Source organism: Gossypium raimondii, chromosome 3, assembly GCF_025698545.1.
Source record: "Gossypium raimondii isolate GPD5lz chromosome 3, ASM2569854v1, whole genome shotgun sequence".
Taxonomy (NCBI): domain Eukaryota; kingdom Viridiplantae; phylum Streptophyta; class Magnoliopsida; order Malvales; family Malvaceae; genus Gossypium; species Gossypium raimondii.
This window is the reverse complement of record NC_068567.1, coordinates 1,830,618-1,857,162: the sequence shown is the minus strand read 5'-3', so window position 1 is coordinate 1,857,162 and position 26,545 is coordinate 1,830,618. Positions and strand designations below refer to the sequence as shown.

The 26,545-nt window shown below is 35.7% G+C and overlaps 1 protein-coding gene and 1 pseudogene across 1 annotated transcript; one reads left to right on the top strand and one right to left on the bottom strand.

Annotated features, from left to right (window-relative positions):
• Positions 1 to 1,351: 1,351 nt before the first annotated feature.
• Positions 1,352 to 10,414, bottom strand: LOC105795581 (wall-associated receptor kinase-like 1; annotated as a pseudogene).
• Positions 10,415 to 14,973: 4,559 nt separating this feature from the next.
• LOC105796432 (wall-associated receptor kinase-like 3) lies at positions 14,974 to 18,307 on the top strand. The gene is made up of 4 exons (XM_012626148.2): positions 14,974 to 15,776; positions 15,870 to 16,640; positions 16,737 to 16,925; positions 17,001 to 18,307. The coding sequence occupies exons 1-4, from the start codon at positions 15,116 to 15,118 to the stop codon at positions 18,182 to 18,184; spliced, it is 2,805 nt and encodes a 934-aa protein (XP_012481602.1). The 5' UTR covers positions 14,974 to 15,115; the 3' UTR covers positions 18,185 to 18,307.
• The last annotated feature ends 8,238 nt before the right edge of the window (positions 18,308 to 26,545 follow it).

Genomic DNA, 26,545 nt, shown 5'->3' with positions numbered 1-26,545 from the left:
AGAGATATTAGCATAATTTAGGGATTTCTATGGATCAAGTCACAAATGAATAAATCGTTTAATTTAGATTCATAATAATAGGTGAAGTCTAGGTGGATTCTTTCTTGGGTATTGTCCATCTCATTAGTTATTTTCGATTATTTTCTTATTTCATTCTATGTTGCGTTCTTAGTAAATTAGTGCAGTTAATTTTAGATTAAAAATAATCCTCAATTTGTCGGCTAAATAATAAGAAGACGGTAATTACTAGTACTTTTAGTTCTCGTGGATACGATATTTCCTACTCACCATAACTATACTATTTTTCGATAGGTGCGCTTGCCTTTGTCATATTTATAGTTAGTTTATTGACCATCAGTTGATTTTTTTATCTCCTCACTTATCTCATTCTCTCCTTACAAAATTGCATTGTTCTATTTTCTTGTCCTAATCCTTGTTTTGTTGCAACAACAGTTAGAACATTTAGTTCGGACGTAAGGCAAACCAAAGTAATTTCAATAATAATAAATTGCAATGGAAAATGGAATCAAGAAACAAGTTTCAATATTGGCTGTAATGGGCGGAGTTAGAAATTTTTGTTGAGGGGTCAAAATTAAATTGTATATTTTTATAATAATAAAAATATAATTTCATTATTTTTAAAAGATTAAATTAAAACTTTTATTATTTTTTTAGGCCAATAATTTTACCATTTTAAATTTAAATTTTTATAAATTATAAAATAACCTAAATGAAAAATTTTCAATTTTAGAGGAATGGAGCTCCTCCTAACTTCGCCACCGATTATAAAGTCTTCTTGATATCTTCTTGATCTAAGGATGTTTCCAACAAAACTCAATTAAAACACACAATAAAGAGAAAATGATGTGAAAGAACTGATCAGAAGATTATACAACCGATTTACATGTGTTCCAACACCAACAATTAATACATTCTCATTAGGTGGTACAACCAGATTGGATGATTAAAAATTAATGAAAATATATTAAAAATCTACATTTAACACATATTGGAACATAAGCATGGAGATTTGGATTAAGTACCCAAAAACTGATACAACTGCATCAACACTCATCTAATAAGTATAAATATTAATATTCTTAGTTGCATTTAGTCACTATCATATACAAACATAGACCATAGTAAAGATAAGTCTTAGATATGCATTTAAGAGCTAAACTATACAGGGAGAAATTACAGAGAAACACACCATTGGAATAACGTTTAACCAGTGTTCGAAACTAAATAGAACTATGCATCTATTGCAAAGTTACACTATCTTTTAGAACTGAACCAGACGTTGAAAAGGAATCAACACACAAGCTTCGATCATGGCATCCGTATCGAATCTTCATCGCACTTTGTTGCATGCCATTAGCTTCTTCGATGATCTAATCTGCTCTAGCTCCAATGCAACTTGTTTCATTGTAGGTCTTCTCTTTCCATTCGATTCAAGCATCTTTTTGCTAGCTTAGCAACTGCTACAATTTCTTCTTCGCATTATCATTCATTACCAATGGATCAACAATGTTGAGTAAGGAATTCTCCTTCATTGAGTGTAGAAAAAATTTGCCAAGCTTCTCACCACTTCCTCTGATTGACATGAAGAGACGGGTTTTTGTCCTGTTATAAGTTCAATAAGAACAACTCCAAAACTATAGACATCACTCTTTTCTGTAAATTGGCTTGATCGAAAATATTCAGGATCTAAGTATCCGAAATTTCCTTGAACTCGAGTGGTTACATGAGTTTGCTCAAGTGCAACTGATCTTGAAGTTCCAAAATCTGACACTTTTGCTCTATATTTATCATCCAAAAGTATGTTGCTAGATTTGATGTCTCGATGATAAATAGGAACAGAAGCAGCTGAATGCAAATAGGATAATTTTTGGTGCAAATGGCTGCAGCAAACTGATTTTAAGCTTGCTTATACAGCAAGCCTCGAGCCTTGTAGAAGAAACAATCTCAAAAGAAAACAGAAAAAGAACCTTGCAAGTGGAAAAACAGAAAAGAAAGAGAGAATTTGGATGAAAAACAAGCTGAAATTCTTCATTAACCATTGAACAAGGCATTAAGCCATTACATATATCAGTCAACTTGTCAAATGAACAAGTAATCACCTAATCAATTACCTAACACCACTAATATGCATTGAAACTTACAAGATTAGCTTGGACATATTGCATTGCTAATTTTTCAGTCAATCAATATCAAAATCACACCAAAACATTCACCTACTTAGTTCAATATGAACTAGATTACAAAATAATTAAAATACAACTAAAAAAACAAGTAGTTCGGTAACTTGAAGCTCAAGCTGCTGCACACCACGGCTCGATTGCCTGCTGCCATTTTTCTGCATGGCCACCTTTGCATGTCTTGCATGGCCAGCTTTGCATGGGAACTAAACTCAACACTCCTCCTTAGTTTCCATGCTAGTGACACCTAATTCCCTTCTTAATTTAACAAATTTGGACACATTGAGTGCCTTTGTAAAGATATCAGCAATTTGCTCTTCTGAATTGCAATGAACCAGCTCGATTTCATGAGCTTGCTCCATCTCCCTTATGACATGTAGCTTGATGTTGAAGTGCTTTTTTCTACCATGGAAGACAGGATTCTTTGCAATTGCAACAGCAGATTTGTTGTTACAGTAAATCTCTGTTGCCTTTTCTTGATTTTGGTTTAAATCAGCTAGGATTTTTCTAAGCCATATGGCTTGATTCACAACAAATGCAGCAGCAACATATTCAGCTTCTGCTGTTGATTGTGCAACTAAATTCTTCTTCTTAGAACTCCAGCAAAACATGTCTGAGCCAATGCTAAATGTATATCCAGATGTGCTCCTCATGTCATCACATGATCCAGCCCAGTCACTATCAACATAGCCTATCAGCTTCATGTTTTCAGCCCTTTTGAACAACACACCATGATCAATGGTGCCTTTGATGTATCTCAGCACTCTTTTAGCTGCCTGAAATTGCTGATCATTGCAGTAATTCATGAATCTGGATAGCACACTAACAGCAAACATGATATCGGGCCTTGTTGCAGTCAAATACAACAGACTACCAATGAGGCTCTTGTACATAGTCTCACAAACTGGTTCACCGCTCCCTTGCCTCAATAGCTTCACTCCAACAGTCATTGGTGTGCTTGTTGGCTTGCAGTTCTTCATAGAGAACTTGTCCAGAATCTTCATAGTAAAGGAACTCTGATTGAGAAAGATTCCTTTTGCTGTCTGCTTCACTTCCATTCCAAGGAAGTAGTTCATTCTGCCTAGATCAGACATTTCAAACATTTCCATCATTTTTCTTTTGAAGTCTTGCAGCATTCTTCTATCTCCTCCAGTTACCAATAAATCATCAACATAGAGTGACAAAATGAGCTGAGTTTCAGCTTGATCTTTCTTGACATATAATGTTGGTTCACTAGCACTTCTCTCGAATTCCAAACTGATCAGATTGGAGTCAATTCGAGCATACCAGGCTCGAGGGGCCTGTTTCAGGCCATATAAGGCCTTTTTAACCTGTACACCATATGTTCTTTGCCAGAGACTGCAAATCCTTGAGGCTGCTCGATATAGATTTCTTCTTCCAGATAGTCATTAAGGAATGCTGACTTTACATCCAACTGATGAATGGTCCATTGATTTTGAGCAGCCAAGGCAACTATCATTCTGACTGTGTCAAGCCTGGCTACTGGTGTAAAGGTCTCCAGGTAGTCCAGGCCATATCTTTGGCTGAAACCTTTAACAACAAGCCTGGCTTTCAGCTTGTTAAGACTGCCATCTGCATTTTGGTTTGCTCGATAGACCTACTTCACCCCAATGGCCTTCTTTCCAGCAGGCTTATCAACCAGCTCACATGTTTGATTCTTCTGAATCATGTTGATTTCATCAACCATAGCCTGCTTCCAACCTTCATCTGACTCAACCTCTTCAAAACTGGTAGGTTCTGCTATAGCAATCTGTGCTCTTTCATAAATTTCATCCAAGGGTCTTGTGCCTCTTACAGGCACATTATCAATGTCCATTTCAGAACCAATTTGCTCAAGTTCAGCTTGGTTAGGCACCATTTCTTTTGAATCAACTTCTGGTCCATTCTTCTCCCAATTCCAACATGCCTTTTCATTGAAAATTACATCCCTGCTTACTTGAATTTTGCTTGTCAAGGGGTCCAGGATCCTGTAACCTTTCTTGACTGAGCTATAGCCTACTAGAATGCCAGGCTGAGCTCTCTTTGATAGCTTATCCCTCTTTACTGCTGGTATTTGTGCATAGTATAGACAACCAAACACCTTTAGATGTGCCAAAGAGGGCTTGAATCCAAACCAAGCTTCAAACGGTGTCTTGTGAGCAAGAGCCTTAGTTGGGAGCCTATTTTGAAGATAGACTGATGTGTTAACTGCTTCAGCCCATATAGATTTGGGCAGATCTTTCTCAAACAGCAAGCACCTTGCTATATCTATCAGGCTTCTGTTCTTCCTTTCAGAGACTCCATTCTGCTAAGGTGTGTACATATTTGTTAGCTGGTGTTTGATACCAGCATCATTGCAGATGGCTTGAAACTAAGCTGAAGTATACTCAGTGCCATTGTCTGATCTTACTGACTTCAACTTGTAACCTGTTTCAATTTCAGCTGCAGTCTTGAACTTCATAAACACTTGAGCTACCTTAGACTTCTGTTTCATGAAGAAAATCCAGTAATATCTTGTAAAATCATCAATGAAAAGGACAAAGTACCTATTTTTGCTGAGTGATTCAGTCCTCATTGGGCCACACGCATCAGTGTGCACCAGTTGCAGTCTTTTTGTAGCTCTCCATGAGTGTTTGTAGGGAATGGCAATCTTGCCTGCTTTCCCATCTGATACACTTCACAGACTTCATCATGCTCCATTGAGTTAGTGAAATTCTCAGCCAAGCCTTCACTGACCATTTGAGCCATCGACCTAAAGTTGGCATGTCCAAGCCTTTGATGCCAGAGCTTGGAATCATCAACAGAGGCAGTGTATGCTGACTTTGAGTTATTCGGCCAATGAACCTCAAAGCATTTGTCAGTCATTGTGACTGTCATAAGGCTTGATCCACTTGGATCAGCAATTTGACACTGCTTGTCTTTAAACACAACTGAATAGCCTTTCTCGAGCAGTTAAGCTATGCTGAGAAGGTTTCTATCAATCTCAGGCACCAATAGCACATTTGGAATGACTTTGTTGCCTGTAGGAGTGCATACCAGCACATCCCCTTTTCCTTCAGCCTTTATAAACTGACCATTTCCAACCTTGACCTTGGTTTTGCAGTTTCGATCCAAGGTTTTGAACAAGAAAGCATCTGGTGACATGTGGTTTGTGCAACCACTGTCCAACAACCAGCCTTTAGAACATTTCTTCTCAGTAGCTAAGCAAGAAACAGCAAACACCTACTCTTCTTGATCACTGCTATCTTCAGCCACACGAGCTTCAACCTTTGATTGCTGAAATTGGTTCTGCCTTGGCTTGTTTCTGTTTTTACAGACCCTTTCAACATGGCCTTTCTTCTTGCAGTGTTGACACACAGCATCTGGCCTAAACCAGCATCTATCTTTTGGATGTCCTGACCTCTTGCAATATCTGCAGGGCTGATCATTTCTCCTTGCAGCATCAGGCTTAGGCCTATTTTTCCAAGGCCTTTGCCTCTATGAGCATTGGTGCTCGAGGTTTCTTTGGCCTTGGCTTGAAATGCACCTTCTTGGTGATCTTCAGTCTGCTAGCTCTCTTTTGTTCCTGAGCATAGAAAGTGTTAATCAACTCAGTTAAGGAGATGCTAGCTAGGTCTCTTGAGTCCTCTAAGGAGGATATCTTTGCCTCATATCTCTCAGGCAAAGTGGAGAGGACTTTCTCCACAATTCTTGCCTCATCAAAGTGCTCACCTAGGAGCCTTATGCTGTTAACCACTGCCATTATTCTATCTGCATACTGCTTCACTGTTTCTTCTTCCTTCATCTTCAGATTCTCAAAATCTCTTCTCAAGTTTAGCAGTTGCTGTTGCCTTGTCCTCTCTGTGCCTTGAAACTCCTCCTAGAGCTTATCCCAGGCCTGTTTTGGAGTCTCACAGGCCATAATTCTGGTGAAGATGACATCTGACACACAGTTCTGGATGTAGGACATGGCTTTGTGCCTTTTGGTCCTCTCATCAGCATGTTGTCTGATCTGAGCTACTGTGGGATTAGCCCTCAGTGGTGCTGGCTCAGCATCTGTGTTGAGAACTTCCCACAGATCAAAGGCCTGCAGGTAAGTCTTCATCTTTACCAGCCATATGTGGAAGCCTTCTCCATTGAAGAGTGGTGGGGCTGCTGGCGAAAAACCTGAAGAAGCCATTTTGATTTCTTGGTTTAATACAACAGGTCCACTAAGACAAAAGCTCTAGATACCAATTGTTGGTGCAAAGGGCAGTAGCAAACTGATTTTAAGCTTGCTTATACAACAAGCCTCGAGCCTTGCAGAAGAAACAATCTCAAAAGAAAACAGAAAAAGAACCTTGCAAGTGGAAAAACAGAAAAGAAAGAGAGAATTTGAATGAAAAACAAGCTGAAATTCTTCATTAACCATTGAACAAGGCATTAAGCCATTACATATATCAGTCAACTTGTCAAATAAATAAGTAATCACCTAATCAATTACCTAACACCACTAATATGCATTGAAACTTACAAGATTAGCTTGCACATATTGCATTGCTGATTTTTCAGTCAATCAACATCAAAATTACACCAAAACATTCACCTACTTAGTTCAATATGAACTAGATTACAAAATAATTAAAATACAACTAAAACAACAAGTAGTTTGGTAACTTGAAGCTTCAGCTGCTGCACACCATGGCTCGATTGCCTGCTGCCATTTTTCTGCATGGCCACCTTTGCATGTCTTGCATGGCCACCTTTGCATGGGAACTAAACTCAACAATAATGCATTAGCAATTTCAATTGCAATTCGTAAACGCATTTCCCATGTCAGTGGGAACTCTTCGTTTGGCACATGTAGGAGTTGAGAGAGTGTTCCATTGGGGACGAACTCATAAACCAGCAATGGCACTTTTGTCTCTAGGCAACATCCTAAAAGCTTTACCACATTTCTATGGTTAATCTGTGATAAAATCATCACCTCATTAATAAACTGTTTAAGCTCATTTTCATCTAGTTTCTTGTCCTCTGTCATTTTTGACTTCTTAATTGCTACAATTCTTCCATCCGTTAACACCCCTTTAAACACAGTTCCTTGGCTGCCTCTACCAAGGATTCGATTCTCGTTATAATAGTCTGTTGCCTTATCCAGTTCCTTTGAAGCAAACAACTTTATTTTCTCAAAATTACTTTTATTATTGGACAATTGTTGTTGCAGAAGTAAGCCTCCATTTCTTTTAAAGTATTTCTGCTTCAACTTGATGTTGTTTCTTCTCTCTATTAGTTTGTGCATATGCCATGTACCAATTAGCACAACTATTGTCCCAATACTAGTGCTGCAACCTATTTAGCATGAAAAACATGGTTTATTTAAGCAAAACATAAAATTTCAAATTATATATATACCTATTTAGCATCACGTGAGCTTTAAGGTTCACGTACCTATAATGACTGGCAAATTTTGAGATCTTTTAGACTTTTTGGTTGGAACCTCTAATGAATCCAAATAATTTAGGGGCCAGCACATATCCCCCAAGTATTTGTATCAATCAGGACACGATGATGAACAATCGTTGCCATCAGCATTTAAACAATGCATAAAACAATTTTTATATTTCATATCCACACATTTACCTATCTCTGCCATTTGCGAAATGAAGTAAAGTTAGATCCATATAATAAATGTTAATTAAGAAATATCAAAGCAAATGGACATTTATAATATGGATATCAAGTTTCATTTTCCTTTATTTTGTGCAAAATTTCACTCTAAAACAAAATATTTTATAAGATAGTAATGCTTCATAAAGTAGCAAAGCCATGTGATGGTGCCTATCCGAATGAAGCCTAAGACATTGTACTAATATGATACCTTGGCATACATCAGTGGAAAGATAATCATAGTCATTATAGGTATCCGGGGTACAAACATATAGATGCATTTGGCTCAAGCTTGTCCAACAATATCGGCCATCGGGGCTACAAAGGGTGCCAGACTCTTCTCCCAACTCACAGATCCCACGTTTTGGTATACCCCATTGCAGTGTTGTGGGAACATACGACCCTCTACGATTGGTTGTTGTGGCATTGTGGTCAGAATTTACCTCAAGGGAATCAAGAAAACGTGTGTCAACAATGAAAGCTGAAATGCATGATCTCTTGCTGCCATTATTAGGATAAATCCGTCTGATATTTGTGACAAAAGAACTAAGACCCGACGGAATATTGACAGCGCATCTACCAATGGAAGCCATATTATTTTCTCAAGGAGGTAGCTTGCAGCCACCAATACGATGATCATTAGTCGGACTATCAAGAAAAGTAGCCAAATCGCCGCAACCTATAGACATGAATCTGTCGAAGATATGTGAGAAGAAAAACGGGGTGCCTGTTAGGTTAACACTACCCTCATTGTTTTCTAAATCTTTGCCAGGGCAGTAGGAATAAATTACTGAATTTTTGACGAGAACTGTGCCTTCGTAAAAAGAAATATTAAGAAGTTGCATATTGATGCTACTTATGAAAGGCTTCTCACCGTCAGCAGTTTTGTTGCAAGTTACTCTGAACCATTCACTCTTGTAGCAGCCCACTTTAATCCCAAATGGAAATGGAATATCAACATTCCCACACCTTTCATTACAGCTTGTTTTGTAAGGTAATACATAATGTGGTCTTACTATTGAGCATAATGAGGCTGCATAGAAGAACAAATAAAGCACCAACCAATCAATTAAACAGAAGCACCTATACATACATCAATTTATTAGTTAATAATAAGCATTATATCCATATGAGCATGCTTGGCATAGTGTAGTATTTACGAAATCCGTGCAATCTAACATATTTCTATAGACATTGTCATTTTGAGGCTAATTTATTAATGAAAATCAACTCGAATAAAGTTATTAAATTCACTTGTATATTCTTAAAAGAAAATCATTTATGACTTATTTAAAATTTGTTTATTGTGCAATTATTATATAATTAGTAATAATATTATTTGTGTTTTATTTTATTTACTAATAAACAATTTCTTTTTGGTATTATGCATATCCATTTTGTTCATTTTGTTCGGGGTTTGTGACTATCTCTCCCAACAATATTGTCTCCAAAATTTGAGACATTCTATGCCTTACCATTACAGCTAACCACTTATTGATACTAATAATTTTTTACTAAATTATTATCAAAATAAAAATAAAAATCTAATAAATTATTTGGAAAGTGAAAGTTGACCAATAAAAATACACAATAATAATAGAAAATTTTAAATTTCCTCAACTAAAATGAATTAAAGTATTAAATTTTCTAAACTTTAAACCCTAAATTGAAACCCGACAAAAATATAATAATTTAGGGAGAGATGTTAAAATAAACATGATGAGATTGAAAAAAAAAAGAAAAAGAAAAGCTGTATACTTAAATTAATAAAATAAGAAATCAAAAGTAACGTGATGATAGTAAATGGTCACCTTCCAAATCGCATTTGACCGGATTCCACTCCAGCGTTGCCGGAACATGCGTCATATCAATGCTTATTTCTGAAAACACGGTAGAGTCACCAATAAAAGTAGATGTGCATCTCTTGCTGGATTCTTTTTCCCCGGGACTTATGATATCTATCATGGGCCTCGAGGCTGTTGTATAGGAAGTGAGGTTTTCAGGAACCATAGTAAGGCAGCCAGGTAATTTAGAAGAAATTGGGTCCCCACATCTTTGTTGTAGGCAGGCAGCGATGGGATCAGTTTGATTGTTGCGAAAAATAATGGCCAGATAACCGCAACCTACTGATCCGAATATATTTTGTTCACTTAAGAAAAATGGACTACCTTGTAGGTTGACACTTGAAGAAGAAGTATTGCCATTGTTTCCTTTATCATCGCAATTTAGATAAGTCACTGGATTGTTGACGGTGACTCGGTTGTCTTCGACTGGCCAATATGAAGGAAGGAGCTCCATATTGATGCGAGAGATGAAAGGCTTTGTCCCATTAATAGTTTTGTTGCAAGTTACTCTAAACCATGAATTGTGATAGCAACCTCTTTTGATTCCAAATGGGTAAGGAATAGAAACATTCTCACATGTTTCTTTACAACCAGCCTCACCTGCTTCGAACGGTGATGCTGATTGTATGAGCTGAGGTAGCTGCAGGATGAAGTAAAACACCATGCGAATGCCCATTGTCTCCTCAGTTCTTTGTGAAGACTTAGCTGGATCAACAAGTCATTAAACATAGGCTGGAGGAGACTGAATTGAACAAGTTTAAGGTTCGAAGAAATTTCTGGGCTCTTGGATCTTTAGGCTTAGTTTTCTACTAATTAATTTTCAACGACTTTTAGCGCTCGAGTAGGGCAGGGACAAGGAACTTCCATAGTGATGGATATGATGGGCGGTAGGATGTCATTCAGTCTGTTTAGCTTTTTTTTATCTCATATAATAATATTTAATTTTACTACTATCGTTATTTTTACACTAACTGCATATAAACATATCGTTCATCCAAACTTATCCTAAATCTTACCATTTCTAAAAATGTTAAAAGAAAATCCGAAATCAGTTTATTAAATAGGAGGATAAACATGCTTCAACACGCTCAAACTCACATTCTCCTGCACTGAGAACAATACTAATGCTAATCGAGCTAAAACTCAATCGGCCAAAATCAATGGTTTTAATCCAATATAATCCGTTAAGATTTTTTAAAGTTAGATTTGAGACACATTAAATAAGATTAATTATAAAAGCAAGTAAAGTTGGACTAGGTATATTTCGTTTGAAATGATGATTTAACGTGTCACATCAGCTTACTATTACACCGTTAACGTTAATTAACGATTCAGTCACTAAAATGTTACAACGCGATAACGTAAGTGACTAAAACATAACATTTCAAACATAAGTGACTAAAATATAATTTAAGGTAAACAAAAATACTATTTTGATAGTTTAACCCTTTTTAAATTTATTTAAAAATGAGGTATAATGACTTATTTAACCATCTAACTTTATAGAAAAAATCATTTTAGCGATTTGTTTAATTTTTCACTTTTAGCCTTTAAACTTGTTTTTTTGTCAAATCACCCCAACATGAATAAAAAAGTTAATTTTTTTAACTTTCCTAAGGTGATGAGACACTAGTATTTAATTAATTTTTAAATTTTTAATTAAAATTGAAAATTAAAAATCATTAAAATTATTAAAATTATAAAATATTTTTAAAATATCTTTAAATTTTATGAAATTAATTAAGTTTCGACATATCATCCATATGGCAATCCGTGTATGTTATGTACTTTCCAAAATTTAAAATTTCAATATTGACCTAAATTGTAGTTAAATCATCAAATTCAATTCTATTATTTTGAAAATATTATCGATAAACATATTATCACATACTCAATCCCATATCAATATGCTATTTTTCACATGATACTCATAAAACGCCATGCCGTTTTAGTTAAGGGATTTAATAGTTATTAGACCTGAAAATTAAAAATTTAAAATTATAAAATTAAAATAATTAAATTAGAAAATAAAGATTAATTTTACAACTTACATATTATACGACTAATGGATTTAACATTTATTATTTGGGTGAAGACTAAAATTTTAAAAATAGAAAGTATAAAAATTAAAATTAATCATATTAGAATACAAAAGCTAAAAATGTCACTTATAGGGACTAATTTAAGAATTTTTCCTATTAGAGATATATTATACATTTAGTTGGTTATAGACCTGTCCAGCGCCGCTGCCCGTCCACAGCCGTTTCCACTCCGGCGGCCTCTCAGTCTCCCGCTTCCTCTGTCGTCGGCGATCACCGCTGCCATCGCCTTCTCCGCTCCAGCCTTCAGCCGTCTCCGTCCCGCTGTGATGCCGGTCAATCTCATCCAATTCCAGTTAAACTCTGTTTCTGAAGAACTTTCGATCCTTTGAACTTCAAGTATTATATTCAAGAAAACCGACTTTGTTCTTCAGATGCCCATGATCACCTCTAGTTCCTTGCTTTGCTTCTATTATGTAAAAGTGTGTGCCATTCCCAATCCATTCATAAACATATCACTTTCTTTTTTTTCAACTTCGCCGTCACGCTTTCATCAAACATAAAAAAAAAAAAAACCCGCCTTCATCTCTCTCAATTTCCCCCTTTTCATTCTTTTGAATTTGCAAATTTTATCAATCTTGTTTGTAATTTTGTTTCGATTTCTCGAATTTCATGTTCTTTTCATTTGGAATTTCATCTATTTCCGTATTTGGTTATTGATATTCTCTTCCGATTTCGAAGTTTTTTTTTTCAAATTAGGGTTCTTAATTGCTGAAAATACAATATACTTATTTATTAAAAATTATATAATATACTTATTTATTAAAAAAAAAGTGTTATAATTTTTTGTCATGACAAAAAATTTATATTTTACACTTTATAAAATCTTTTTGTAATGGTAGATATTATAATTTTTAATTTTTTAACTAATTTACATGTTATAAAAAGGATTATTACCTAACATAATTCTTTCTCCAATTTAAGTTTATATAAACTTTTATAATCAAAGCGACATATTATTTACATTCTGGATCCAAATATTTGTGATAGTGATGCTAGTTATGCAAATACAAAAAGCTTTCTTCCATCATATCGTGGGGTACGATACCAGAGATAGCTCACGAACTATTTAATTTGAGGCATTTAAAGCTTTGAAATGTGATTGAGAGAACATTTACTGCTCTAAAAAAAGATTTCTCATATTAACATCACCTCAGTATAGCATAAAAAATAAAGTTGGATTATATTAGCATGTTGCATACTTTTTAACTTCATTTGTAGGTGGAATTGAAGCGATTCATACTTTGAAGAGTATAAGTAATAAATCTTGATAATATTAATGATCTGATTCAAATTCAAAGGATGAAGAACTCGATCAATGACTAATAGATGATAATAATGAGTATATGTTAATAGTCCAACAAATATGGAATACTAGAAATTATATAAAATTGCATATTATGTTTATTTTTCTTGGTATTTTTATTAGTAATCGTATTATCAACTAATTTCTTGGATTATTACATATGATGATTTTATTTTATTTTTGTTACTAATTAAATTTTTTTTATTGTACTTGAACAATTGCTAATAAATAAGCTATGTGCTTGGAAGGAGTGGCTAAGGGAGTGGACACTCCTTCAAACATTGCGATAAACATGGGACACAAAGGTTGTTTACACAGTTTAGTTTCTCTTCTGTGGAGCCTATATTAGTGAGAAATATTTAATATTTTTAACACTTACAATAAGTGATACCAAATCTATCACAAACCCGTGACAATTTCCTCACTTTTGCACCTTGAAGATTAATATTCAAACTGCTGAATTCACCCTTGTGAACTTAGGAAGTAAAATCACAACACAACAAATTTTACTAATCACACTACAATCATAAAATAAAGTTTCTAACTTGAACAAATTAAGTGTTATCTCTCTCAGTATATAATAACCTATACAATCTCTAAATTATATAAAATATTTCGAGACTTGCTAACATAATGAAAATTTATCACAATCCCTATTTCACAACAACTAAATAAGTTGAATACAATATAATAATAACAAACAATGTAAACAAAGATGGTTGGCAGCAAAGTCTTCAATGATCCGGTCCGATCTAATCCAATCCAATCCAATCCAATCCAACTTTCTTGATCCAAGAATGATACAATCTTGTCCTCCATATATGTTTCCTCAAGTGATATAATATTCATTAATGGACTAAATACATTCCACAATATCAAAACAACCCAAATATTTGGTTCAAAAGATTGTCAATAATTCAAATATGAAAACTAACACGATTGTTGCAGTTAGTTAGGGAGTCGACACTCCCTTAAGCACTCCTTCATTCTTTCCATACTTTTCAACAATATTGATAATATTTTTATAGTAATTAATATTTTTAAAAAATATAAATTATGCAATTGTGATTACAATTTGTACAACCAAACAAATCACAGGGAATTACAATTTATCAGTCAAACAACTGTAGGAAATTATAATTCCAAAGAATTATAAGAAAGTGTAATTACTATCCCATAATTTTACTGTCCAGTTGCTTAAATTAGTCCCTCCATGTTAACAATTCATCCCTTTCACTATTTGTTAAAATTTCTATTCATCTTACTTGAATTAGTTCTTTCTTGTTAACATGAGTTACACATGATACATTACGTGTTTTCAGCTAGTTGTTCCATCAGTCATATGAACACTTAACGGCAAAAATAGATTCAACTGTTAATAGAATAATTGATTTCCTCTTAGATAAAATGTAGACACGTCTATGACATCATATCCAATATCAGCAAGGTGGAAGAAAAGCAAAGAGAAGGTTCCACCTCCTACATTAAATTATTAAATACCTATTAGTGGTGGACTTACATTAAAGATAAATTACGTCTAATACTACTTAATATTTGGCTTAACAGCTAAGAGATTACTTAACATCATTTTCTTATTTCGCCTTTATTAACTGTGGGTCCAAATATCATCTTTTCTTCTTTTTTCTCAAATGCGTTGAAATTGGTAAATGCATTTTCTCTTCTGTTCACGTTTATGCCCTCCCTACCTTCAGAAGCATGTCCACAACAATCAATTAAAGTAATACTTTAAAAATAAAACAAATGTTAACTTTATATAAAGTTTTAATAGTTTAATAGTTTTGCTTTGTAGGCTAAGTCAATAATGGTGTACAGTACATTATGTAGTACTTAAAAAAAGCACCATGTGCTACACCCTTTCCTGCTTTAATGGATTCCTTTCTTACTACAAAGAATGATCAGTGCCTTAATGTCAAAAAGAAGATAACTATTCTTCCATGAAACTTGGCATTCTCGCTTGGCTATTTATGGACGTTTTCCATGGCCACATAAATTGTCATTAAGTCCCAAAGAAATCAAGAAACAATGGGTGTTCTTCGGTTGTTGTTTTACTTCACCCTACTGGTATGGCCATCACTGCAAGAAGAAGAAGGCAAGTGTGATGAAACATGTGGGAATGTTACTATTCCTTTCCCATTCGGAATAAAATCCGAATGCTATAGCGATCCCTCGTTCCGAGTAACCTGCAAAAATGGAGAAAAGCCTTACATCAGCCGTATCGGTATGGAGATACTCGGTTCGTTTACGTCACGAGACGTGATCGTCAACAACCCGGTTACTTATTCCAATTGTCCGAGTAAAGGTGACAACGGAAGCGGCGATGTGGACTTAACAGACAGTCCGTTTTTCTTCTCAGGAAATAACTTGTTCGGTTCAATAGGTTGCGGTCATTCGGCCACCGTTTCTAGTAATAGAACTGACCCCATCGGTGGCTGCCTGCAACCGAGATGTGGCGACGGGACTGAATTTCAGGGCTGTTATGCCACAGTTTCTGAAAATTTAACTTCTTATACTGCAAAAATGATCCCATTTACTAATGAAAGCAACGGCAGGAATGCCTGCACATCTGCTTTTATGTTCTCCGTTGGCAATTTCGGACATTTCTCATTTCCTCGTGACATAAACATCAGTTCGACGCATGTTCCTGCAATTCTGGAGTGGAAAACCTTCGATCCCAAATTGAAAGGTCATTACTCACTTATAACTATGATCTTTCAAATTTTTTAGCTCGTTTTATGAAATGAAATCAATAAACATGACTATTTTACTTGTTCTTCAGTTCCTCTTCGGAAGTCTGATTGTGCAGAAAAATGTGGGAATATTGATATCTTATACCCGTTTGGAATAGAAGACAGGTGTTACATGAACGATGCGTTCAGAGTAAGTTGTGAAGAAACCATTGATGGATCAAAGCCTTTCATTAGTAGCATCAATCTGACATTGGTCGATGTTAAATTTTCCGAAGGAAGAGTCATCATCAACAATTCAATAACTTATTCTAACTGCAATAATCATCAAGACGACCGTAAAAAAGGAGTTAGTGTCAACCTAACAAACACGCCTTTCTACTTCTCAGATATCTTCAACCGATTTGGGTCGGTAGGATGTGGCAATTTCGCTACCATATATCACAATCAAACCGATGATCCTATTGGTGGTTGCTTGCAACCCAGTTGCAACAGCAATGCTAATTTAAGTACCAATGATATGTGCATCACGTCAATTCCACCACGTCTTGACACCTTTGCCGCAAGCTTGACAAAGAAGTATCGTAGTTACGATGGCAACCGATCATGCGGATCGGCTTTTGTGTTCGATATGGATTCGTTGGATAATGATGGATTATTAACAGTCCCACACACCAAAGGGCATGTCGCTACATCCCTACAATGGGGCAAACCATTGCCTGCGCCTTGCAAGTTGAAAGATGGTAAAAAGACCTTTTGTAACTCGGAAGGACATTATTGTTGGTCATGGTTGAGCCGTGAACTTTTATGCGTTTGCAGCGACAGCGACTATGCCAGCGCATATTCAGTTGACGTTTGCGAAGGTATTTTAAGAATAATATATTTGCTCTAGAATTCTTACATGACATAATTTTATATGGAAATAACTTTATTTTATTTATTTCTTGAATTATTGATAGAACCAGGCAAATGCGAGAATTCTAAGCGTAGGTATTGTAATATGCTTTGTTTGAATGCTCCTGGCAACTATTGTTCATTAACATGCCCCGAAGGATATAAATACTCAGATGAGGAATATAGGTGCAAGCTCATAAAAACTAATTCATCACCATTGCCCGGAAGGACCCGGAATTTGATAATCATTATAGGTGAGTACTGAACATATTGAATATTGATTTCCAAATTTGGTTGATGCATTTATTAGATCTTGTGCCTATCTATAGGTTGCAGCACTAGTATTGGGACTATATTTGCTTTGCTCTGTATATGGCGTTTGTTCAAAGCACTCGAAAGAAGAAACGATATCAAGTTGAAGCAGAAATACTTCAAGAGGAATGGAGGATTACTGTTGCAACAGCAATTGTCCAATAACGAAGGTAATGTTGAGAAAATAAAGTTGTTTGCTTCAAAGGAGTTGGAAAAGGCAACAGATTACTACAATGAGAATCGAATTCTCGGTCGAGGCGGTCAAGGAATTGTTTATAAAGGAATGTTGACGGATGGAAGCATTGTGGCAATTAAAAGGTCCAAGTTGGTGGAAAAGAAGGTATTAGAAGAAATGAAGCTTGAACAATTCATCAATGAGGTGATAATTTTATCACAAATTAACCATAGAAACGTGGTTAAACTGTTAGGTTGTTGCTTAGAGACAAATGTTCCTTTGTTGGTGTACGAGTTCATCCCAAATGGAACACTATCTGATCTCATACACAAGCCAAACGAAGAGTTCCCATTGACATGGGAAATGCGATTACGAATCTCAACTGAAATCGCGAATGCTTTGTTTTACTTGCATTCAGCTGCTTCTGTCCCGATTTATCATCGAGACATCAAATCTAGCAACATACTTTTGGACGATAAATACAGAGCAAAAGTATCGGATTTCGGAATTTCGAGATCAGTTGCAATCGAGCAAACTCATGTGACCACTCGAGTTCATGGAACTTTGGGATACTTGGATCCCGAATACTTCCGATCAAATCAATACACAGAGAAGAGCGATGTATACAGTTTTGGAGTTGTTCTTGTTGAACTTTTAACAGGACAAAAACCCATCTCTTCGAGTCAATCGGAAGAACAAAGAGGAAGCTTAGTAACATTTTTCTTGCATTCAATGAAGGAGAATTCTTTATTTGATATACTCGATCCACAAGTAATGAATGAAGGTCCAAGAGAAGAGGTTATAGCAGTTTCATGGCTGGCAAAAAGATGCTTGAACATCAACAGAAACAAAAGACCGACAATGAAACAAGTCGCAATGGAACTGGAACGGATTCGAACATCAGATGAAACCAATGTTCTTCAAGAACAAAGTGACGATGAAGAAGATTATGAAATAATGGACGACGTGACAGATCCTTGGGGTATTTCTTCTTGTTCAACAATGGTAATTATAGACAACATATAAACCCTTTTTTCATCATTTAAGTTTGCGAGTTTCAGATTTAGTCAATTATCTTGGCCTGGTTTGTTCATATGTTGTATAACTTTGTTCTACTCAATTCGGTATTGAATAATCGCGATTTTTAAACTTCCATTCCTTAATTTTTTTTTCTAGTAACCAGTATCCACATAAATAAGTATGTTTTAATATATGTAAACTGACCATAACATCGTTCGACTAAATAATTAATATATGGAGCTAGCCTTATTGATACTAACCTCTTAGCAATGAAGCAAAGCAACATATTGTAACACGATTCGAGTAAGAAACAACAAATTGGGGTTTGAACTAATCAAAAACAGCAGCAGCTTTAAATTAAAGACAACCACATTATGGAAAGCATCAAATTTTTTAAAGGAGACTGAAACAAAAATTGAACGCCCCACAATGGCTTTCAAGGAGCATGGAAGCGGCTTTAAGAACGGCAAGTAGTTGATGTTTGGATGGCTTGGTACGATAAATATGGATGAAATTGCAGTAAAAAGGAGCAAATTCAAGGGATGATCGGCACTTAACAGCAGTGAATTGGAATGGAATTAGTGGCAATTGGCAGAGCAATTGAACGGAAAGATTAAAAAGTTAATTGGCAAGCAAGGAATTTGAACGATAATGGGATTGATGGGTTAGTTACTTTGGATGGTAAGAGCGGCTTCAACATCGGTAAAGGAGGACAAGGAGATGGTGCCTGACGTAGGGGAATAGAAGATAGTAAGAAGGAGAAATATATTTGGAGTAGAAATTTTGTAAAGAAGGGAATTTTTTAATATATTTTTTTGATTCTGTTTTACAGTTTGTGTTTGGAGTTTGTGATTATCCTCCCTACAATGTCTGGATTTAAGGAATAATGTTGACTTAAAGGAATACTTACCTAAATTTCAATGAAATAAACTGAAGGCTAAAAGGCTTGGACCACTAAATGATGATGAATAACTTATATTAGGATACTAAAACACTAGTTTTTAGTCAACAATCAAATAATAATAAGAGGGATAATAATAATATATATCACGCCGCCAATGTATAAAAAATACGTTTAAAAAAAAAGTTAATCTCAATTTAATCATGGAAACAAAAGCAAATTTTAATTCAGTCTCAAAATTAAACAAAAAATCAAATAAGTCCATGACTCTGACAAATATTAAAAACCTAATTTTACCTTTTCAACTGAAATTTCAAAAACAGTTTATTCGAAAAATTTTAACCAAACTTATATCAGTCTAGCACGAAATTCGAAACCAAATTTTCAGATCAAAACTTGACTCTAATACCAAAATTATAACACCCCAAACCTGACTCAAAAATTTGATCAGATCCAAGTGTCACAATGATAACAAGAACGAGCCGCTCGATCAATCATTCATTTAATACAACTGCATTCTTCCATCCCAGATAATGTAACATTTTGAAGTATTGATCTGACATGTTCGGGTATTCCACAACAGTGGCGTATTACTCTATGTTTAGTGGTTGCGTTCTTATCAATCTTGATCAACACAGGTTTGGTGGAGCATTCACCTAGATCCATACAATTTGTTTCCTTCACAAACATTGTAGGACTATTCATAGCAACTTTCCTTTTATCCACATAGTCGAGCCCTCCTTTTCATGTATCTCTCGATCTAGCAACAAGTATCTTATCTAGTTTTTCACTACTAGAATTAAACTTTTTGAGCATCAGTTTGGTTTCAAAAACTCCTCTCAGTCTCCTTCATATTCAATCTTAGTATCACCATCATCTGATCCTATAGTAACATTTGTTGTGAATACCACATAGTTGCTAAGATAATCTTCATCAGACTCAAAGTTGCTAGTGGAATCCTCATCACTTCAGGTTACACATAACAGCTTCTTTTTCTTCAATGTGTAATCTTGGATATGTTTGACATTCATGACACTGGTTTCCTTTCTTTGTTTTTTTTTTCTTTCTCTGTCTCTTCCTTGATAACCACACCTTTGGATATAGTCTTGGGATTTGTTGGTGTTAAAGGCAGTAGCAAGCTGTTTTTAGTCTTGCTTGTATAGCATGCCTCGAGACTTGCAGAAGAAACAAAAATGAAGAAGAATAGAATTTGCAAGTGAAAAACAGAAAAAGAATGAGAGAATTTGAATGAAAATCTGGCTGAAATTTTTCATTAACATTAGAATAAGGCAATGAGCCATTACATATATTAGTTAACTTGAAAAGTAAACAAGTTATCACCTAATCAACTACCTAACACCACTAATTTGCATTGAAACTTGCAAGATTATCTTGCACATATAGGTTTGCTGATTTTTCAGTCAATCAACATTAAAAATTACATCAAAACATTTACCTACTAAGTTCAAAATGAACTAGATTACAAAAGGATTATAAGACAACTAAGTATAGCAAATAAGTCAGCAACTTCAAGCTTCAGCTGCTACACACCAAGGCTCGACTGATTGCTGCCCCTTCTTGTGCATGGCCACCTTTGTGGATCAGCTAGTTACATGGGAACTAACTTCAACACTTCTCCTTAGTTTCCATGCTTGTGACACCTAGTTGCCTTTTTAATTTTACAAACCTTGACATATTGAGTGCCTTGCTAAAGATTTCTGTAATTTGCTCTTCTGAATTGCAATGAACTAGCTCGATTTCATGAGCTTGCTCCATCTCCCTTATAACATGTAGCTTGATATTGAAGTGCTTTGTTCTGCCATGGAAGACAGGATTCTTTGCAATTGCAACAGCAAATTTGTTGTCATAATATATCTCTGTTGCCTCTTCTTGATTTTGGTTTAAATTTGTTAGGAATTTTCTAAGCCATATGGCTTAATTCACAGCAGCTGCAGCAGCAACAAATTTAGCTTCTGCTGTTGATTGTGCCATAAGACTTTGCTTCTTAGAACTCCAGCAAAACATGCCCGAGCCAAGACTAAATGCATATCCAGATGTGCTCCTCATATCATCACATGATCCAGCCCAGTCACTATCAACATAACCTGTTAGCTTCATGTTTTCAACCCTTTTGAACAAAACACCATGACCAATGGTGCCCTTGATGTATCTCAGCACTCTTTTAGCTGTTTGAAAGTGCTGATCATTGCAGCAGTTCATGAATCTAGATAGCACACTAACAGAAAACATAATATCGAGCCTTGTTGCAGTCAAATACAGTAGGCTACCAATGAGACTCTTGTATATTGTCTCACAAACTGGCTCACCACTTTCCTGTCTCGATAGCTTCATTCCAACTGCCATTGGTGTGCTTGTTGGTTTACAGTTCTTCATGGAGAACTTATCCAAAACCTTCACAGCAAAGGATCTCTGACTGAGAAAGATTCCTTTTTCAGTTTGCATCACCTCCATTCTAAGAAAATAATTCATATTTCCCAAGTCTGACATTTCAAACACCTTTTTCATTTTGTTTTTGAAATCAAGCAGCATACTTTTGTCTCCTCCTGTTACCAAGAGATCATCAACATAAAGTGACAGGATGAGCTGTGTTTCAGCTTGATTTCTTTTGACATACAATGTTGGTTCACTGGCACTTCTCTCGAATTCTAAACTGAGTAAGTAGGATTCAATTCGAGCATACCAGGCTCGAGGAGCCTGCTTCAGGCCATACAAGGCCTTTTTCAGCCTGTATACCATGTGTTCTTTGCCTGATGCAACAAATTCTTGAGGCTGCTCGATGTAGATCTCTTCTTCCAGGAAGCCATTTAGGAATGCTGACTTTACATTTAGCTGATGGATGATCCACTGATTTTGAGCAGCCAGAGTAACTATCATTCTGACTGTGTCAAGCCTGGCTACTGGTACAAAAGTATCCAGGTAGTCTAGGCCATACCTCTAGCTAAATCCTTTGACAACAAGCCTGGCTTTTAGCTTGTTGAGACTACCATCAGCATTCTGTTTTGCTCGATAGATCTATTTCACTCCAATGGTCTTCTTTCCAGCAAGCTTGTTAACCAGCTCCCATGTTTGATTCTTCTGAATCATGTTGATTTCATCAACCATAGCCTGCTTCCAGTCTCCATCTGATTCAGCTTCTTCAAAACTGGTAGGTTCTGCTATAGCAACCTGTGCTCTCTCATAGATTTCATTCAAGATCCTTGTGCCTCTCAGAGGCATATCATCAATATTTATTTCAAGACTAAGCTGCTCGAGTTCATCTTGGTTAGGCACTAGTTCTTCTAGAACAGCTTCTGCTTATTCTTCTCCCAATTCCAACATGCCTTTTCATTGAAAGTCACATCTCTGTTCACTTGAATTTTGCTTGTCAAGGGGTCCAGGATCTTGTAACTTTTCTTGACTGGGCTATAGCCTACTAGGATGCTAGGTTGAGCTCTATTTGAAAGCTTATCCCTTTTCACTACTGGTATTTGTGCATATCACAGCCAACCAAACACTTTCAGATGTGCCAAAGAAAGCTTGAATCCAAACCAAGTTTCAAAAGGTGTCTTGTGAGCAAGAGCCCTAGTTGGGAGCCTATTCTGAAGGTAAACAGTAGTGTTTACTGCCTCAGTCCACATGGTTTTGGGTAGTTTCTTCTCAAACAACAGGCATCTGGCCATATCCATCAGGCTTTTGATTTTTCTTTCATTGACCCCATTCTGCTGAGGTGTATACACATTGGTTAGCTGGTGTTTAATACCAGCATCATTGCAAATGGCTTGGAACTGAGTTAAAGTGTACTCAGTCCTATTGTCTGATCTCACAGACCTCAATTTGTAATATGTTTCTGTTTCAACAGCAGCTTTGAACTTCATAAACACTTGAGCTACCTCAAACTTATGCTTCATAAAGAAAATCCAGCAATATCTAGTAAAATCATCAATGAAGAGGATGAAATACCTGTTTTGTTAAGTGATTCAGTCTTCATAGGGCCACAAACATCAGTGTGTACTAGTTGCAGTCTTTCTGTGGCTTTCCATACTGTGTTTGTAGGAAATGGAAGTCTTGCCTGTTTTTTCATCTGACACACTTCACACACTTCATTATTTTCCACTGAGTTGGTGAAATTTTCAGCCAGACCTTCACTGACCATTTGTGTCATTGATCTGAAGTTGACATGTCCAAGCCTTTGATACCAGAGCTTGGAGTTATCAGCAGAGGCTGTGTAGGCTGACTTTAAGTCACTTGGCCAATGAACCTCAAAACATTTGTCAGTCATAGTGACTGTTATGAGGCTTGATCCACTTGGATCAGCAATTTGACGTTTATTGCCTTTGAACACAACTGAGTAGCCTTTCTCAAGCAGTTGAGCTATGCTGAAAAGATTTTTGTCAATCTCAGGCACTAATAGCACATTTGAGATGACTTTGTTGCCTGTGGGACTGCATATCAACACATCCCCCTTTCTTTCAACCTTTATAAACTGATCATTTCCAACCTTAACCTTGGTTTTACAGCTTTTGTCCAAGGTTTTGAACAATGATGCATCTGGTGACATATGGTTAGTGCAGCCACTGTCCAATAGCCAGTCTTTTAAGCACTTCTTCTTAGCAGCTAAGCAAGACACAGTAAAGACCTGCTCATCATGGTCACTACTGTCTTCAACCATTCAAACCTCTGCATTTTTCTGCTGAGAGTGAAGCTGTTTAGGCCTGCCTTTATTTTTGCAGACCTTTTCAACATGGCTTTTCTTCTTACAATGTTGTCTGAACCAGCATCTCTCCTCTGGATGACCAGGCCTCTTGTAATGCCTGCAGGGCTGGTCACAACTTCTTGCAGCATCAGGCTTAGGCCTGTTTTTCCATAACTTTTTGCCTTTATGAGCATTAGTGCTCGAGGCTTCTCTGGCTTTAGCTTGAAAGGCACCTTCATGATGGTCTTCAGCTCTGCTAGCTCTTCTTTGTTCCTGAGTATAGAAAGTGTTAATCAACTCAGTCAAAGAGATACTAGCTAGATCTCTTGAGTCCTCTAAGGAGGATATCTTTGCTTCATATCTCTTAGGCAGAGTAGAGAGAACTTTCTCCACTATTCTTGCCTCATCAAAGTGCTCACCAAGGAGCCTTATACTGTTGACCACTGCCATTATTCTATCTGCATACTGCTTCATTGTTTCCTCATCTCTCATCTTTAAATTTTCAAAATCTCTTCTTAAATTCAATAGCTGTTGTTGCCTTGTCCTCTCTGTGCCTTGAAACTCCTCCTTAAGCTTGTCCCAAGCCTGTTTTGGAGTCTCACAGGCCATGATTCTAGTGAAGATGACATCTGACACACAGTTTTGAATGCAGGACATGGCTTTGTGCCTCTTAATCCTCTCATCAGCATGTTGTCTTATCTGAGCTACTGTGGGATTAGCCCTCAGTGGTGCTAGCTCAGCATCTGTGTTGACAACTTCCCACAGATCAAAGGCTTGCAGGTAAGTTTTCACCTTGACCAGCCATATATGGAAACCTTCACCATTGAAAACTGGTGGGGCTGCTGGTGAAAATCCTGAGGAAGCCATTCGGATTTCTTGGTTTTGCTACAACAGGTCCACTAAGACAAAGGCTCTAGATACCAATTGTTGGTGTTAAAGGCAGTAGCAAGTTGTTTTTAGTCTTGCTTGTATAGCATGCCTCGAGACTTGCAAAAGAAACAAAAATGAAGAATAATAGAATTTGCAAGTGAAAAACAGAAAAGAATGAGAGAATTTGAATGAAAAACTGGCTGAAATCTTTCATTAACATTAGAATAAGGCAATGAGCCATTACATATATCAGTTAACTTGAAAAGTAAACAGGTTATCACCTAATCAACTACCTAACACTATTAATTTGCATTGAAACTTGCAAGATTATCATGCACATATAGCTTTGCTGATTTTTCAGTCAATCAACATCAAAAATTACATCAAAACATTTACCTACTAAGTTCAAAATGAACTAGATTATAAAAGGATTATAAGACAACTAAGTATAGCAAATAAGTCAGCAACTTCAAGCTTCAGCTGTTGCATACCAAGGCTCGATTACTTGCTGCCCCTTTTTGTGCATAGCTACCTTTGTGGATCAGCTAGTTGCATGGGAACTAACTTCAACAGGATTGCTTTTGGTGGCCTCCATCTTCTTAAATCTTTTAGAATGCTTCTTGAAAGCTTTTTTGAAGTTACAAGTAAGCAAAGTTATTTGTTCTTGGAGTTCCTCAATCGTAGTGAAGTAGGAAGTGGGCACTTTACCTACCACTTTTAGAGCAATACAACTTTCACCTTTGGTTTGCATTCATTTAACTTCATCTAGGTTCATTAGAAAAAACTGCAATGATCCTATTTATTCATCAATCCTTAGTGTTTCAAGATCTTTGAACTCTTCTATGACTATGACTTTGATGACAAATCTCTCAGAAAAAGATATTAGCACTTTTTTGACCAGCTTGAACTTGGAAAACTCTTCACCAAGAGCAAACATTTGATTTGATAGATAACTCTTTTCATTTATTTTACTGTTTATGGATTAATATACTTATTTATTAACAAAAAGTGTTATAATTTTTTGTCATGACAAAAAATTATATTATTTTACACTTTATAAAATCTTTTTTTGTAATGGTGTATATTATAAATTTTAATTTTTTACCCAATTTACCTGTTATAAAAAGGATTATTACCTAACATAATTAAGTTTACATTGTGGATCCAAATATTTGTGATAGTGATGCTAGTTATGTAAATACAAAAGCCTTTCTTGCATCATATCATGGGTACGATATAAGAGATAGCTCGCAATTCTTTAACTCGAGACATTTAAAGCTTTGAAATGTGATTGAGAGAACTTCTACTGCTCTAAAAAAAATTTCATATTAACATCACCTCAATATAGCATAAAAAATAAAGTTGGATCATATTAGCATGTTGCATATTTTTTAACTTCATTTGTTGGTGGAATTGAAACGATTCATACTTTAAAGAGTACAAGGAAGAAATAAATCTTGATAATATTAATGATCTGATTCAAATTCAAAGGATGAAGAACTTGATCAATAACTAACAGATGATGATAATGAGTATATGTTAATAGTCCAACAAATATGGAATACTAGAAATTATATAAAATTGCATATTATGTTTATTTTTCTTGGTATTTTTATTAGTAATCATATTATAAACTAATTTCTTGGATTATTACATACGATGATTTTATTTTATTTTTGTTACTAGTTTAATTTTTTTATTGTACTTGTATGTTTGAACAATTGCTGATAAATAGGCTAAGGGAGTGGACACTCCTTCAAGCATTGTGACAAAGGTTGTTTACACAGTTCAGTTTCTCTTCTGTAGAGCCTATATTAGTGAGAAATATTTAATATTTTTAACACTTACAATAAGTGATCCCAAATCTATCACACACCCATGGCAATTTCCTCACTTTTGCACC